This window comes from Larus michahellis, chromosome 1 (assembly GCF_964199755.1).
Source record: "Larus michahellis chromosome 1, bLarMic1.1, whole genome shotgun sequence".
Classification (NCBI taxonomy): domain Eukaryota; kingdom Metazoa; phylum Chordata; class Aves; order Charadriiformes; family Laridae; genus Larus; species Larus michahellis.
In genome coordinates, this window is record NC_133896.1 from 5,082,468 (window position 1) to 5,097,542 (window position 15,075).

The 15,075-nt window shown below is 47.0% G+C and overlaps 1 protein-coding gene across 1 annotated transcript in view; it reads right to left on the reverse strand.

Moving 5' to 3' along the window:
- The window catches only part of SFMBT2 (Scm like with four mbt domains 2), a 122,870-nt gene extending 107,996 nt beyond the window's left edge, over nucleotides 1-14,874 (reverse strand). Inside the window, exons 1-2 of the mRNA XM_074573219.1 lie at nucleotides 14,717-14,874; nucleotides 67-236 (exon numbers count right to left, since the gene is read on the reverse strand). Coding sequence (XP_074429320.1) covers nucleotides 67-172 — 106 coding nt within the window. The 5' untranslated portion in view covers nucleotides 173-236; nucleotides 14,717-14,874. The remainder of the gene's footprint in view (nucleotides 1-66; nucleotides 237-14,716) is intronic.
- Between the last annotated feature and the right edge of the window lie 201 nt (nucleotides 14,875-15,075).

The window sequence follows — 15,075 nt, forward strand, 5'->3', positions numbered from 1 at the left end:
TCTACCGGTGATCAGCTAGAAGGCTGTACCAGTGAAGACAACCCATGGGGGTGAAGGAGAGCTCACCTGAATCAAACTGCTCCACATTGCCGTTGGCCGGGCTCTGACCCTTCTCTGGGGAGAGATGCTGGGTCTCTTGCATGGTGGTAATAAAAGACGCCCTTGTCTCCATGGCTCAGAGGAAGAGTCCTTGCCTTCCTAATTCATCCTGCAGCAGGGACCGCCTAGAGGACAAACTAAACGAAAAATAAAAAGAAACAATAAGTGATTCGTTACACCTATAGGTGGAACCCATCCCCATTTTCCTAATGGGTTTCAAGTTATCCCATGTTGATCGTAACCCTTCAGTTCTGCTCTCTCCTCCAAGGTGAAGCTAGAGTTGGATGAGGAACCACAATGAAGGACATCTCCCCCTTAGTGGCAATAATATCATAAATAGTAATAACAACAATAATAACAACAGACAAGATAAGGAGGTAATCAACAGCATCCACAGTATTCAACACAAAGGATGCACCTCTAAAAGTTCAGTCCAGCTGCCATAAGGCAACATAACCCCTGAAAAAAAAAAAAAATTACAGCCAACTCAATCCTTCTCCAACAAGTCCAGCCCTTGACATCCAACTTATCAATGGCTAACCCTGCATGAGCTATCTCTCATTCATAAATATTCAAACTTCCAAAGGGGGAGATTTGTGATAAAGAAACAGAGGAAACACTGAAAGAAGAATACTTGGGAGAGGCTGGAATAACTCTAGAGATTAAAGTTCAGCCTACAAAATGCAGGTACCCTAATGAGACAGTGGTGGCTGCAATCATATTAATACCCTAATGAGATAGTGGTGGCTGCAATCATATTAATTTTTTTTCAATGAAGACTGACCAAAGGGAGCTGCACCACTTAGTACCATGCAAGGCAGCAAACATCAACTCAGGTGTAGATTGGGTTATGTTGGCAGAGGAGATTCTTCTAGAAGGAATGACCATAGTAAACACATAGTGGAATAAAAACACGCAGAGATGAAAAGTGATATGAGAAAGGGAATAGAGACTGAGTAGATCTTGAATCAGACACCAGACTAAATGAGAACTATATTTCTAGCTACAGTAAGCCACCAGACAAGCAACACCCAGAGATACACCATTAGGAGTAGATTAAAAAGAGCTCCAAAGTGAGCTTTTCCGTAAAACTCTCCGAGATGGTGATGAATTATGAGGTGTCAAAGGAGGACTGAAAAAGAGAAACCTAAGCTTGGGTTACGGGCACAGAGGGAACCAGCTATTCACACAAGATATGCTGAAGCAAGGACAGATAGTAGGGAAGGCGCGTGTCTAGAATATACGATGTGGAGGACTGGTCCCGCTTATTAGTGGATGCTTCCATGACCTGCATGACAGAGGGGACTATACTGGCAGCACCGACGCCAAATGCAAGAAGCATGACTAAAAGTAGGAAGAAAGTTTACTGCCAGAGGCCAGTCAAAACAGGAGGTAATAAGATTGTTAAAGTTTTACTACTCAGGAAGACCAGATATGGTGGTTATAAAATAGAAAGAGATAGAGTGCTCTGTCATAGATTTTTCGTTCCAGTGAAAATTGCGAGGAAGAAATGGCCGTGCATGAGCAGTTATAGCAGGAACTGAAAAAGATGAGGAGCATGTCAAGCGCAAGCGTGATACCCATGAACTGAACCATGGTGGCAACTGCAATTAAACCATGCTAAAACCATGGGTGTTTCACAAAGCATCACTGGTACAAGCAGATTACCAAGGCAGGTGATACAACTCCCAGCTGAAGGTCGTTTGGGCAAAGTTAGACCCTCATCAGCAATTTGTGTTCTCCACCCCAAAGGGACATGCTAACAAAAGGAAAAAAAAATATTTTTTTTTAAAAAAGGACACTATAAAAGAATTCAGAGCAATATTCATGTTGATCTCTTTGCAAAGTGCTTAGTATACTTTGAGCACTACATAAATAACAACGATCACTTCCCCACCGTGATGGACACTACAGCACTTCATCTTTATTCTTTGTTGACATGAGACTTGCTAATGAATTAAGTGTATTATATACTATGAGTAATTTGAGTGCAGCTAACCTCAGAACATATATATCACTCATCCCCAGTGTATATTAAGTTTCAATTAACTATGAAACTAGAAGCAATCAGTCTACTGAAAGTAAAAAAAAACACTTCTCCTTTGGTAGAGAATACTTCCGTAAATATCATTAATAATAAATTGGTTAAGTATCAGGTTTTCACATCAGGCTCATTAAACGTGAGAGGACGGGAGGTGTCAGCAGAAGCTAAACCTTGGGTGGATTCAGCTGGTTTCATTTTTGCTTAGGATCAGACAATGATGGAAGCTAATCTTGGTCTATTAAAAAAAAATAATAATAATGCAAAGAACAGAGAGAAACAGAGACAAATCAATCATCTTAAACAGAACTCAGGGGTAACGATATAATACCAAGAAGAAAGATAAGCTCCTTGGTAGTTAAATCTTGTGATGCTCCTATGATGCTGATAAGACACAGTTATGAGCTGATAAAAACCTGAAGGTGTCCAATCAGACGACAACGGTATTTGCTGGTTCTTATGCAGTCAAGCCCCAAATCTGCCACCAGACCCAGGAGAAAGGCCCGTTCCCCTGGGTCGGGGAATTTCCCATCAGAAATGGAAAACGGATGGGAAAAACAGCAGGAATCCGCCTGAGGTGTTTGCCATGTGGCTCGGATCCATCCCCGGTGGCCACATCTGGGGCTGGGCTTGAGCCCACTTCAATTAAAAGGGGACAACGCAGAATCTCTTAGCCAGATTCACCAATGTCATCAACACTTTTGCTTATTTAATTCTATTTTAATGGAAGTCTTTTTTTTGCTTAAGCTACGGACAACTTCTTGGTTTTGAAATGTCACGTCAAAAGCATCCATATCCCGAGAAAACTGGATCTGTCAGAGGCTATAGATTATCTTCTTATTTTGGGAGTAACTAGTTTACCATTTACGGTAGGAGAACATTTAAGTGTTTTCCCAATACTATGTGACAACAAGACCAAACTCTTAAGCAAACATAAGCTTCCAGATAGCTCCGAGCCTTGGTGTTGATATAACTAACTAGCAAAGAAAGCTAACATCGGGTATTAATTTTTCACTTCTTATTAATTGCTGTTAATTAACACTTCAAACAGAGTCCCCAGCCATACTGTTAACAGTAGCATGCTGACTGGCCTGCAATCACCAACATCACACAAGCAGCACACACCGCTGTATTCCCATTTCTCTGTAAATCTGAAGAGATGTGTGTCCACTGGGAACCAAATTAAGGACCACAAGCCACATCGCCAGCCTGCAAACCAGGGGATGGGAAACAACAGCAGAAGTGGCTCAAGGTGACACTACACCAGGCAGGGACACAAATATTACAAAATGCATCTGAAAGAGCGGGGCGGGGGGTGGGGGGGGATATTCCCTGGTTTCAGATCCCTCGTTCATTGTTTCTGCACAGCGGTGGTTCAGACTGATCTGATTCTTCCCCCATGCAGCTCCCATTCCCCTGGTATTTAATTCAGATCCGGACTCTTAATTCACAGGCAGGAAAAAAAAAAAAAAGAAAAAAGAAAAAAAAAAAAGCCAATATTAAAAAAGTCTCTTTTATTTCCTTCTTCCCACGGCTGTCAGTCTCAGCCACACAATTATCTCAAACACACTGCCTTGTCATCTCTATCAATATTGGCTCTTCGTAGAAGCGCTGGCCTTGGCTTCCCCGCACCATTTCGTATTTCTCATCTCCTGTCGACTCCACCCTGTTTTTCCTCCCTCTGGAGCAAGCTCCTGTAGGGAGAGGTCCCCTACCCACACACACAAACCCAGCACCCTACGGCTCTCTCCCAGAGTTAGCCCTGAAAAACTTACGTTCTCCCTCCAATACATGCTTTCTTAATTGGGATTGACATAAAAAAGGCAGGCTGCTGGAACAGAGGATGCAAAAAAGATCTTAAATCCTTGAAACCTCCCGCTTGGAGAGTGCATCAGTTGTGACAATGTATTGCTGAGTCCTGGGTGGTGGAGAAGTGCAAATCCCACTGCTTTCCCAAAGATCCAGCCCCTGCCTCCAATATCCAGTGACATTCATTGACTTGAGATGGTCTCACCTCTCAATAAGGAGCCGCTTGATGAGTGCAGCAGGGCTGCAGTAAGGGCTGCCAGCGGACTTTCCTGGTGAATGCATCTGCTGATTTCACCCAGTCTCCTCAAAGCCAGGCACCACCACGTGCGATTTCATAGAATCATAGGGTTGGAAGGGACCTCTGGAGATCATCTAGTCCAACCCCCTGCCAGAGCAGGGTCACCCAGAGCAGGTTGCACAGGAACGCGTCCAGGTGGGTTTGGAATGTGTCCAGAGACGGAGACTCCACCACCTCTCTGGGCAGCCTGTGCCAGGGCTCTGCCACCCTTAAAGTAAAGAAGTTCCTCCTCATGTTTAGGTGGAACTTCCTACGTTCAAGTTTGTGCCCATTACCTCTTGTCCTGTCCCCAGGCACCACTGAAAAGAGCCTGGCCCCATCCTCCTGACATCCACCCTTTAAGTATTTATAAGTGTTGATAAGGTCCCCCCTCAGCCGATTTCCCCAATCTCATGTAGACTTTACGATCTTCAAGCCTTCTGAAGAACCATGAGTGAAAAAGCCACTGCAAAGCGATCAAGGAAACCATTTTGAAAAAAATGAGACCAGATCCACCTGCCTGAGCAATTAGGAAACTGCAGCAATGAGTGCTGAGGGTCTCAGGAAGCAGGACAGGACTGTGCTGAGACCTGCCCTGCCTCAACCCAATCCCAGAGATGAGATGGTCACCCCAGTTACCTCCTCTCCCATCCTACTTCTAGAACACATTATTTTTTTATGTCCCCGCTAATGTCCCCCACCTGGCCAAATGGTAAGGGTGGGGGACATTATATAGCCGACACCTAATACTCACCAGGTAAAATGAGGGCACCTAGGCCTGAGCAGATGGAGCAAAAGCCTAGGTAGGACACAAGTGATACAGGACCAGGTCCTGACACTATTGTTGACTTCACCTTGGGGTTTTTCCAGCACCTCCCCATGAAATAGCACTACAAGAAACGATGCCCACCAATCCTGCCCGTCTCAGGTGGGATGTCTCACCTAGTCAATAATTTGCAGCTGAGAGAAACCATCTCCAAAGGGAGATTTGTGTGGTTTAAGTCAAACACCCAAAACTCGGATGAGATGAACAAACCTTAGGGGGTAGCTGTCCTGGTGCAGCACCTGTGAAGATTTTACATTTAAGATTTTAGACATCCAAGTTTGCCAGAAAACAAACAGAAGTGAGTTTCTCGGATGCTATACGACACTAGCCCCGTATGTGGAGCAGGGCAAAGGGGGATTCAGCCCCCTAGGACTAGGTCTAGGAAGCATACGAGTTGGCCACCACAAGACTGATCTTGAATCATGCTCTCCCCTCCTCAGGTGACCCACCAAGGCATCTTCTCACCCACGGGACACAATACGAGAACAGGCATCACCCAAAAATCAGGGGAAAAAAAATACCAAGTTGATATCCTGCCCACCTTCAAGTACTCTTCTCTATGGCATCTCCTTTCCACTTTGGGACTCTGACCTTCATCAGGAGGGTCTGACCCAACACTGCGCTCCTGCGGCCCTTCTGGTTGCCCCCACTGCCTGCTAACCTGGAGATACCCATGTCCCAGTGGATCCCAGCCCCAGTAAACACTGAAAACAGTCTTCTCAACGGTCACGCTGCAAATCGCAACACACACAACCATTTTACAGCTCAAGCCAAGTCAACAGCGTTCCCTTCCGAGTCAAAAAGTCTGGATCTCCATCCCTTGTTTTGAGCAATGCAGGTGAGCTTTTTTCAACGCGCAGAGACCAGCTCCAAGAGCGTGCAGGCAATGCGAGGCAATAAATGCAGTCTCCAGCTCCCCAAAAAGCTACTTCACGGCCAATGCTGCAAATCGTCCCATTGCGTTTAGCAGGAGGATGCACAGGACTAACACTGGGGCTGAGAAAGGAATCTGCTCCTCCAGGCAGAGGTCCCTAAATAAAACCATACTTCACGCAGGATTGCTAGTGGCAGCCTGCCACAATATTTACACCCCCTGAGCATCCACACAATGCAAATGGAGGCTCATTTGGAAGGGCTATTGAACACATCAAGGAACAGCTTTCACCTCCTAGAGAAAGAGCCTGTCTCTCTTCTCAGACAAAGTACCAGTTGGAAACCTTTTAAGGATCGCTTCCTCCAAATTCCTGTCTTTTTTTTTTTTTTTTTTTTAATTATTTATTTGAGAGCTTCCCTCACCAAATGTTTTCACTTATATCAAGTGACAATTTCTCCTTCATATCGAATGCCCCACAGGATTTTATTAGGGGCAAATTACTGTTTTGAACAGCGCTGTATTACTTCAGATGTACTCTGGGGTGGAAGAAACAAATCCCATCTAATCTGGAGAAGCAGGAATGTTCACAATATTCAAATACATTAAAAAAAGCTGAATGGAGAAAGCGTATAATCTGTTTTCCATGTTCTTGGTGGATTGAAGGGGAAGTCTTGGGTTTAAACTGCAGGAGGAGGCACTTGATTTGGGCACAAGAAAGAAAATAGGAAATACATACTGGATCTGTTGAAGTGGATCAGACTGTGGGAAAGGCACAGAGACTCAGCTTTTAGAGGGGTTGGGATGGCTGATCTGTACAGAGACAGATCTTGGTACAGTTAATCCTGCCCTGGGGTAAGAGATGGTCTATACAAGCCATGGAGGTCCCTTCCAGCGCTCCTGCTCCAGCCGCTCAATAGGGCTGATTGTTGTGCTCTTGAGGTCAAGCATCAGTATCTTTTGTGCAGCAGCACAGAAAATAAATGACTAAGCCTGAAGGGAAGCCACGCAAAAATGGAAAATTAGAAGGACCATCAGAGCGGGGAGTGTCCCAGTTGTCCACCCTGAAAGGGAAGAAGGACAGGAACCAAACTTCTCTGAAGACACATGGTGGAGAAGGGATTATATGAGGTGGTGACAGTCCTCTGTAACTCAGCAGGTCCTTGCTCTCCTCTCTTCTAGCACTGGTGCCTAACGCCTCACGCTTTTTATGTGGACAGAGACAAACCTGTTTCGCAAAGCAATTTTCTCATCCTCCCTACCTGGCACACCACGGAGTCCAGGATACGCACAGAGATAAATAGCAGTAAGATAAGATAACAGAAAGTAAAACAAACCTAATTAGAGAAACTAACTTGTTTACAGTGAAAAGCCCTGCAGTATTAGGCAGGAAAAAGAAAAAAAAAAAAAAAAAAAAAAAAGAGAGACAGATGACAGGCAAGCACACAGATGTCTGACTGAGGTACACATTCCACTTTTAGCTGCCCTATGCGTAAATATAGCATAAGGACCCAGAGCTGGACTTAAAGCAAAAGCCTGCCACAGACTTCACTGAGGACTAGATGAAACCTCTAAAATTGAAAGCACTTTTTCATTAAATTCCCCTTCTCCCAAATGAGCTGGATGTTCCATAACCAAGGGTTATACGGCTTTGCTGCCACACCTGTACCCCTGCCACCGTCCCTGCCAACCCTGGACGCCTTCAGCATCCCACACAGCACATGTGCATGGCACGATCCTGTCCCTGGTTCCCACGTCAGCTGGCGGGGAAGGCTCCCAAATTTGGACGCCAACAGCAGGATCTGGCCCCACGAAGAGCCAGGCAAGGTGAGCAGCTGCCTCTCCCCTGCCCTGCATTGGCATTACTGATGCTCACTCCAAGCAGCTGTAAAATGCCCCCCCCCCCCCCCGCCACAGCACTGACATTTTACATCCTCTTTCTGTAGATATAAATGTCAGCCCAAGGTGCCAGGCCAGGGAGATGGAGGTCTCCATGTACTAATCTTTCTCGTTTCCAGCTGTTCCGTCACCTACTAGGTGTCTGTCGCCTTCTCCCTGACTCAACAGGCAACTTCCATGATGTAGCCCCACTTCGGTAAAGCACTTCACAGAACGTCAGGGACTGGAAGGGACCTTCAGAGACCATCCCGTCCAACCCCCTGCCAAAGCAGGGTCACCCAGAGCAGGTTGGACCAGAATGCATCCAACCAGGTTTGGAAGATCTCCAGAGAAGGAGACTCCACCACCTCTCTGGGCAGCCTGTGCCAGGGCTCTGCCACCCTCAAAGGAAAGTTCTTCCTCATGCTGAGACAAAATTTCCTGTGTTCCAATTTGTGCCCATTGCCCCTTGTCCTGTCACTGGGCATCACTGAAAAGAATGTGGCCCCATCCTCTTCACACCTGCCCTTTAGATACTGATCAGCATTTGATAAGATCCCCCTCTCAGTCTTCTCTTCTCCTGGCTAAACAGACCCAGGACTCTCAGTCTTTCCTCGTACAAGAGATGCTCCAGTCCCTTCATCACCTTCGTAGCCCTTGCTTCTGCCCATGCTAAGGACCAAACATACACCAACTACTTTGGGAATGCATCACATTCAACATTAGGCATCTTCTAAAGCTCTGATCTGAATCAGGGCCATGAAGAAGAACGAATCAATATCCCCAATGCCCTTTGCAACAGGCAAAAGAGCTGCAGGGAAGAAGCGCAGGAGCAATATCCACCATCTGCAATGCCCTGTCTTCTCCCGCCTCTGTGTTTGAAACAGAGACGAACTGAGGAAGCCTTTTCGATGCATAACTTGAACACGCACAGCTGCTTATCATCCTGAAACATCTCAGTTGATGCTTATCATCGCCAAACACCAGCCACGTGGATCAAAAAAAAAAAAATCCGTCAGACCCCCTGAATGGGACTGATCAGCCAAGATAGAAGTCACCCAGCGGCAAACACAAAACACTGTTTTCATGGACTTAATTTGAGGCCCAATTCAGAAGTCCCTCATCAGCCAAAACTCCCATCGCCTGGGGCAATCAGTTCTGCCTTCTATGGTGTGGTGCTTTGCAGCAGTCGGAGCTGTTTTCCAGAAAAAAAAAAAAAAAAAAAATAAAAGATGCAAACCGGAATCCAGGAAACATCTGCCATCTGATTCCAACACTTTTTAGGAAAAATGACATTTTAGGTCTTGGCACCGTTTGGTTCATTTAAGCAGCACAGCTGATCAGCATTTGGGCTCAGTCCTACACACACGTACATCCCTCTCAGCACTTTACATCCAGAAGCAGCTTCACCAACTGGCAGGATCTGCCAAAAACAAAAAAAAATCCAGCCCTCACAGCCATCTCCTGCCACCCCTTGGTACAACAGCAGGAAGAGGAGGACCCTTCCCTTCACCACGGGCACGTGAGGGCAGCCAGCAGACTCCTGCCAAGGTCCATCCAGAACCAAATTCCAGACGACATTTTAATTCAGAGTCCTGCAAGTCATATTTGTGGTGTCAATTCCACCCCGCTTCCCTAAGAAAAGACAAATTAGATTCCATTTTGTTCCAAAGTGGCCTCTAAGAGATGCCATGATGAACACGTGAGCTGCTCCACGACATCCAGGTTTAACCAGCCCCACTATCACCCACGCAATGGTGCATCGTTGAGTCTGGTCTTACACCTGCACCTTGCTCAAAACGCCTTCCAACAAACAGTTAAATACTATTTTTTCTTGTCCTTTCCTTAAAGGGATATTTTTAATGCATCCAGGAAAGCTATTGCCTTCTACCCAAAAGTCCTGGCAAGGGACTCATGGTTCCTTAGACTTTAAGGATCCTTAGCCCACGGTCATCTTGCCTGATGTCCTACACTGCAGGGGCAAGGATAATGTCACCTCCTGGATTTTAGAGGCGGCAAGTAATTTTCCTTGCCAAACAAATAGAGGCAAAACTTTCCAATAACTTACATTCAAACTGTGTCTCAGGACTATACCCAAGAAAACAGGACTCCCTTGCACACACCGCCCAGCGATGTTAACAGCATTAATCATGAAAGCGAGAATCGTGAGTGAGAGTAAAAATAGCACAGATTCTGCACATCCCCTTTTTAAGCCTCACACCTACTCAGAAATGATCTCTCGGTCAGCTGTCAAGAACTGCTTGGGTTGTTGTTTCTTTTTTCCCCCCTTTCTTTTTATTACTATTTAATTTTAGAGCGAATGCTTCTGATTCATAAGAACGGAATAACTGTGAACACATTTTCCAAACCGCCCCTCTCCAGAATGCTTTGTTTAGGTCTTGCAAAAGGCCAATCTCAAAATAAACTTTTTCAGAAGTTTTGTTTTTTTTTTTTAAATGTCAGTGTCTGTGTATGAGTCTTTGCTGATATTTCTGCATTCTCCTGTTCTGCAACCCAAACATTTTTAATCACTGTAGGAGTCATACCCGAGACACAGAACACACAGTAAAGAGAAATCTTCTGGCAGAAACCTATGGATGGATTTGACTGGTTTCATCAGAGATGACTACCGTGCAAAGATCGACACTTTCAAACGATGAGATTTAAATATTTACAAGGTACCATTGGCTGCTCTAATCCTAAAAAAAACACGCTCCTTGAGAGCGGCACATTACAATGATAGAATAAACCCAATATTTGCAAATAGCATCACTATTAACAACAGCGGCAGCATTTCATTCTCGGCACTGAGGACCCTGTTGCACCAGCTGATCATCTCTGTGTGTGTCCATATTGACTAGCAATAGAAGACCTCTGACACCTCTATTGCCTTCAGGTCATCTAAAACATGGCCCCTGCGGTCACCACATTAATTTCCTCTGTGCACCTTCAGAAACATGCCTCTGGCTCCTCTGCTTCAAGTTTTGGCTACTTGTCCCAGGTTTTGGAGCTTTCCACAACTCCTCTGTCACTTGGACAGGGTCAGGGACCAGCCGCCTCCTTCAACCACCACCACCCTTGAGAACCTCCTCAGACGCTCTCTGTACCTCTCTTTACCCCACACCAACAGGAATTAGCAAGAAGTCCCTAAAGAAACAAGCCAGCACCTTCTCTACCACGTCCTGTCCTTCAGCAAGGTAATGTCCCATCCTCTCGTTGTATCAGGCCAACATCCCCGTGGCTGCAAAAGGCCAGAAACGACGACTCAAAATACACGTACTTATTTCATAGGCCAGCGGCACGTTCAGCACAGAACAAGCCAAGGGTGGGGGGAAAAGAACCCCAGTCTGAAGAGTTGACGGTTGCAGTGTTTATACTATTTCTAGTAACACTACCATAAACTTTTAACAAATGCTTCATTAAAGCGTCAACTGTCTGTCCAGTCAATTATCACTCATAATCACAGCTATATAACTACATGCTCTCTTCTACAGATGTTCTTACATCTGTGCGAAAACACTCTTCACCTCTGCAACGTCCTTATAACATCTGTTGAATATTTGTAAATGCTTTCTTAATACATAAATGAAATACTGTCTCGCTTATAATGCATCTACTGTCCCACCACCCCCACGTAACCCCCTTAAATCAGTAAAAAGGTATCTCCTTGTTGTTTACAATGCACTAGTCTCTTGATAGCTCTTTGCTGTATCTATTTAAATGGCTTTTAGATTTTCACTTAGTAACAGATTACACCGAGCCTCCATCTTATCAGAGGAGTTATTAGGACCTAATCCCTTATAAGCACTAAAGTTATTAGCCTTGTGAGAGTATTTTCTTCCCTTCCGTAAATAATCTGTTGGGGAGGGAAAAGAAGAATAAAAAAAGCCACTTCCATCCCCGCTCACCCAGGCAACACTCCCAACCCCGGGGAGAAAACCTGCCTCACCTGCTCCCCCTTCGCCCCCAGCAAAGGAAATCACAATTTTTTGGTACCTAGAGGCTTCTTGGGAGGAAAAGCAAATTGCAGTAAATCCTGACACGGCAGGAAAAAAAAAAAAAGTCCTCGGAGGAGGTTTTGCTGGTGCCACCAAAGCTAACCCTGACGCAACCTCACCTGCGCCGATGGAGGGGTACGCGCGGGCTCCGGGCTCCCGCTGAGGGAAACGGCAGCAAAGATGGGGTGGGGGTGAGCAAAGTGGTCCCATAAATACAGCCCCTTTTGGCTGAGGGGGCAAAGGGCCTCGGGTGGATGGGGGGTGGCAGGGTGTCATCCCATCTTGGGTGGGGTGTCCGTTGCAGAGCCCAAAACAGGCAACACAAAGCAAGGTGTCCCCATCAGAGAGCACAGTTTGCAAGGAAAGAGACATTTTAGGCTGCTTTTCCCATTTTTAAGCGGATGCCTGCCAAGGCCAAGGGGGAAAAAAAAAAATAAAAAAAAAAATAAAGTGAAGCAAGGGAAGAGGGGCGAGAGCCCAGATGCAGAAGGATCAGCACAGACCTTCGCAGCCCCCCTCCATCCTCACATCCACAGCACAAAACCAGCCAAAGCTGCTTCTCTGCTCAGGCACCAGGTCACTCTGCTACAACATTTTCTTCCCCAGGGCACCAGGGGCACTATCAGATTTTAAAAACTGCCCTGTCTGAGAGGCAGCAAACTTCAGGGGGGCGGAAGGGGGAGGTAGCTTCCCATTTCGCAATGGCTCCATCCCTTCCCGCCCCACAAAAAAAAAAAAAAAACCCCACAGGCTGAGACCGCTCCACTGCGGCTCTTGGATTTTGCCACTCAAGTCCCACCATTGCTCATCAGCCGCCTTCCAAGCTGCTCTGCTTGTAATTACCGCTGTTTTCTGCTGTTTTGATGAGAGATCACAATCCTCCCCACCCCCCCGTCCCCCCATCTTCTCCTCTGCCTCTGCCCCCCTCCGCACCACTGTATCCTGGGATGGAAGTTTGCTGCACCCCTGAGCAGCAAAGCCTGGTCCTGGCAGGGTCTGGGGGCTGGAGGAGGGGGGGTGGGAAATGGGGTGGGAAGATGGAGCAGAGCCCTTTGGGAAGGGGAAACCTCAGCCTGCGTGACAAGGTGTGCAAACAGCATCTCCAACCGCTCCTGCTGAATAAAAGCACGGTGGGTTTGTGGAGAGCATCTCCAAGAGGTGCAGGGAAACAGGCAAGGGCAGACCAGCTCTTTCCGACCCCCCCCCTCGCCCCCCAACCCCCCCCCCCCCCCCCCCCCCAGGATGCTCCCTGGCTCCTCCGTCCCCACCGGGACACTGACAGCCTGCGATGCCGGAGCTTCCCATCGCCTCCCACGGCTACGAAACACAGATGCTCCGAAGTTAACATCTTGTAACCACAACGAAACAATCCCAGAAACAGCAGCGACGAAGCGCTCTCCGCACGGGAAGAAGGAAGTTTTGCCTGCCTCCGAGGCTGCCTCGCTCCTCCGCTACCCTGGAAAACACATCTGCAAAAAAAAAGCAGCCGGGAAGGGCACAAACAGCTCCCTGCAAACTCCTCGCAAACTCTCGTCCCCTTGCTGGGCAAAAGCTGCCATTCGCCTCCCTCCTCGTGGGCTTTTTAGGGTCTCTCTGCAAAAAGAGACGCTCCTTGGGGCACGCAAAGTCGCTTGTCTGGCAGCCCAAATTTCCGTGCGTAGCAATTTCAGAGCGTTTTTGCTAAACGACAGAAAAAAAAAAAACCCAACACCACCCAACCAACCCACAGCCCCAGCTGACCGCGCCGAGGCGAGCAGGGAAGGCTTGACAGCTCCAACAGGACATCTCATCCCACGACACGTCTACTGTTAATGCAAAATAAATCACCGCTGTGTCTCTCGGCATTTTATTTTATTCTTTTTTTTTTTTTTTCCTCGTGGCATGGCTGTAATTTTAGCATTCAAAGGCAAACCGGCCGGGCTCCGAAGTCTGCATGCCCCTTCTCCTGGTTTCCCCCCAGCACACACAAACGCCCCATACTTTTCCTACCAGTGAGTCCTGCAGGAGAGGGGCGGGGGGGGGGGACGGACACCGGATCCCATCCCCTTCCCTTCGCCTTTAATTCACCAGCGCACCTCTCCGAGCAACAAAAAGAGAGTTGAACCGAACGTGTGCCACCTCGGCTCTCCTCTTTTTCTCCTCTCAAAAAAATGTTTATTTTCAGTTTTTAAAGACACCTTAACCCGCCATGTTGAACTGACAAGCTTTATAAATATTCATTTACCGCAGTTCGGGAGCGCTACGGGAAAATATGTATAGATCAGGGCTGCACATTTTGGCACAGCTGATTGCTTTCTTTTCTTTTCTTCCTCCCCGCCTTTAGCAGCGGCTTCCCCCCCCCCCACCGAAGAAAAAAAGAAGAAACCCACCCGCAGCCCCAAAATAACTCTTTCCAAGATGTGCATCAGTAAATTTGAAAGGAGCTCGCACAAGCGGTTATCAGGAAAGCACTAAAGCGATAGGCATTACTTTAAAAAGAAAAAAAAAAGGGAAAAAAAAGGAAAGAAAGAAATGAGAACATCTAAAATGCGATACTGCGATTAATTGCCCGGGCACCGCGCACCCTGCCCGTGGGAACTCCGCCGTGCCCAGCCCACCGGGCACCCACGGAGCATCCCAGGTACCGGCATCTGCCCCGCCACCCTCCCGCAAACACTTCCCAACAACTCCACCGCGGCTTTCCCCCTTTGGAATGGGGTGGGGTGGGGGGGGAAGAAAAAAAATTAAAAAAAATAAAAAAATTGCACACCCAGCTTCCTCCACTTAAAAAAAAAAAAAAAATTAAAAAATATTTTTAATATATCTTGGAAGGGGGAAAGCGACTCTCTCCACCCAAGCGGTGCAAAACCCAATACATAAAATAAAGGGAAATGCCAGGGAGGGTTTAGGGGGGAGGCTGCCGGGTGCGGTACCTTACCTGGGCAAGTTTGGCTTTTTTTTTTTTCTGGCTGTTTTTCCCTTTTTTTTTTTTTTTCCCCCGCGCCTCAGCGGCGAGCTCCCCGCGGTGCGCGGAGCTGCGCGGCGCGGAGCCGACCCGTCCCTCCGCCCGCACTCGCGGCAGACTCATTCCAATATGGCATCCGCGCAGTGCGCATGCCTGCCTCTCTTTTTAGGGCTTTTTTTTTTTTTTTTTTTTACTGATTTAGCAGCCAACTCCTTCAGTGACCTTTTTCAGCAGTTTCAAAAAAAAAAAAAAAAAAAGAGAAAGAAAAAAAAATCTCATACACATCCCAACCACCACCGCCCCGGCTCCGCCGCGCTGCGCGCCCGCGGTGC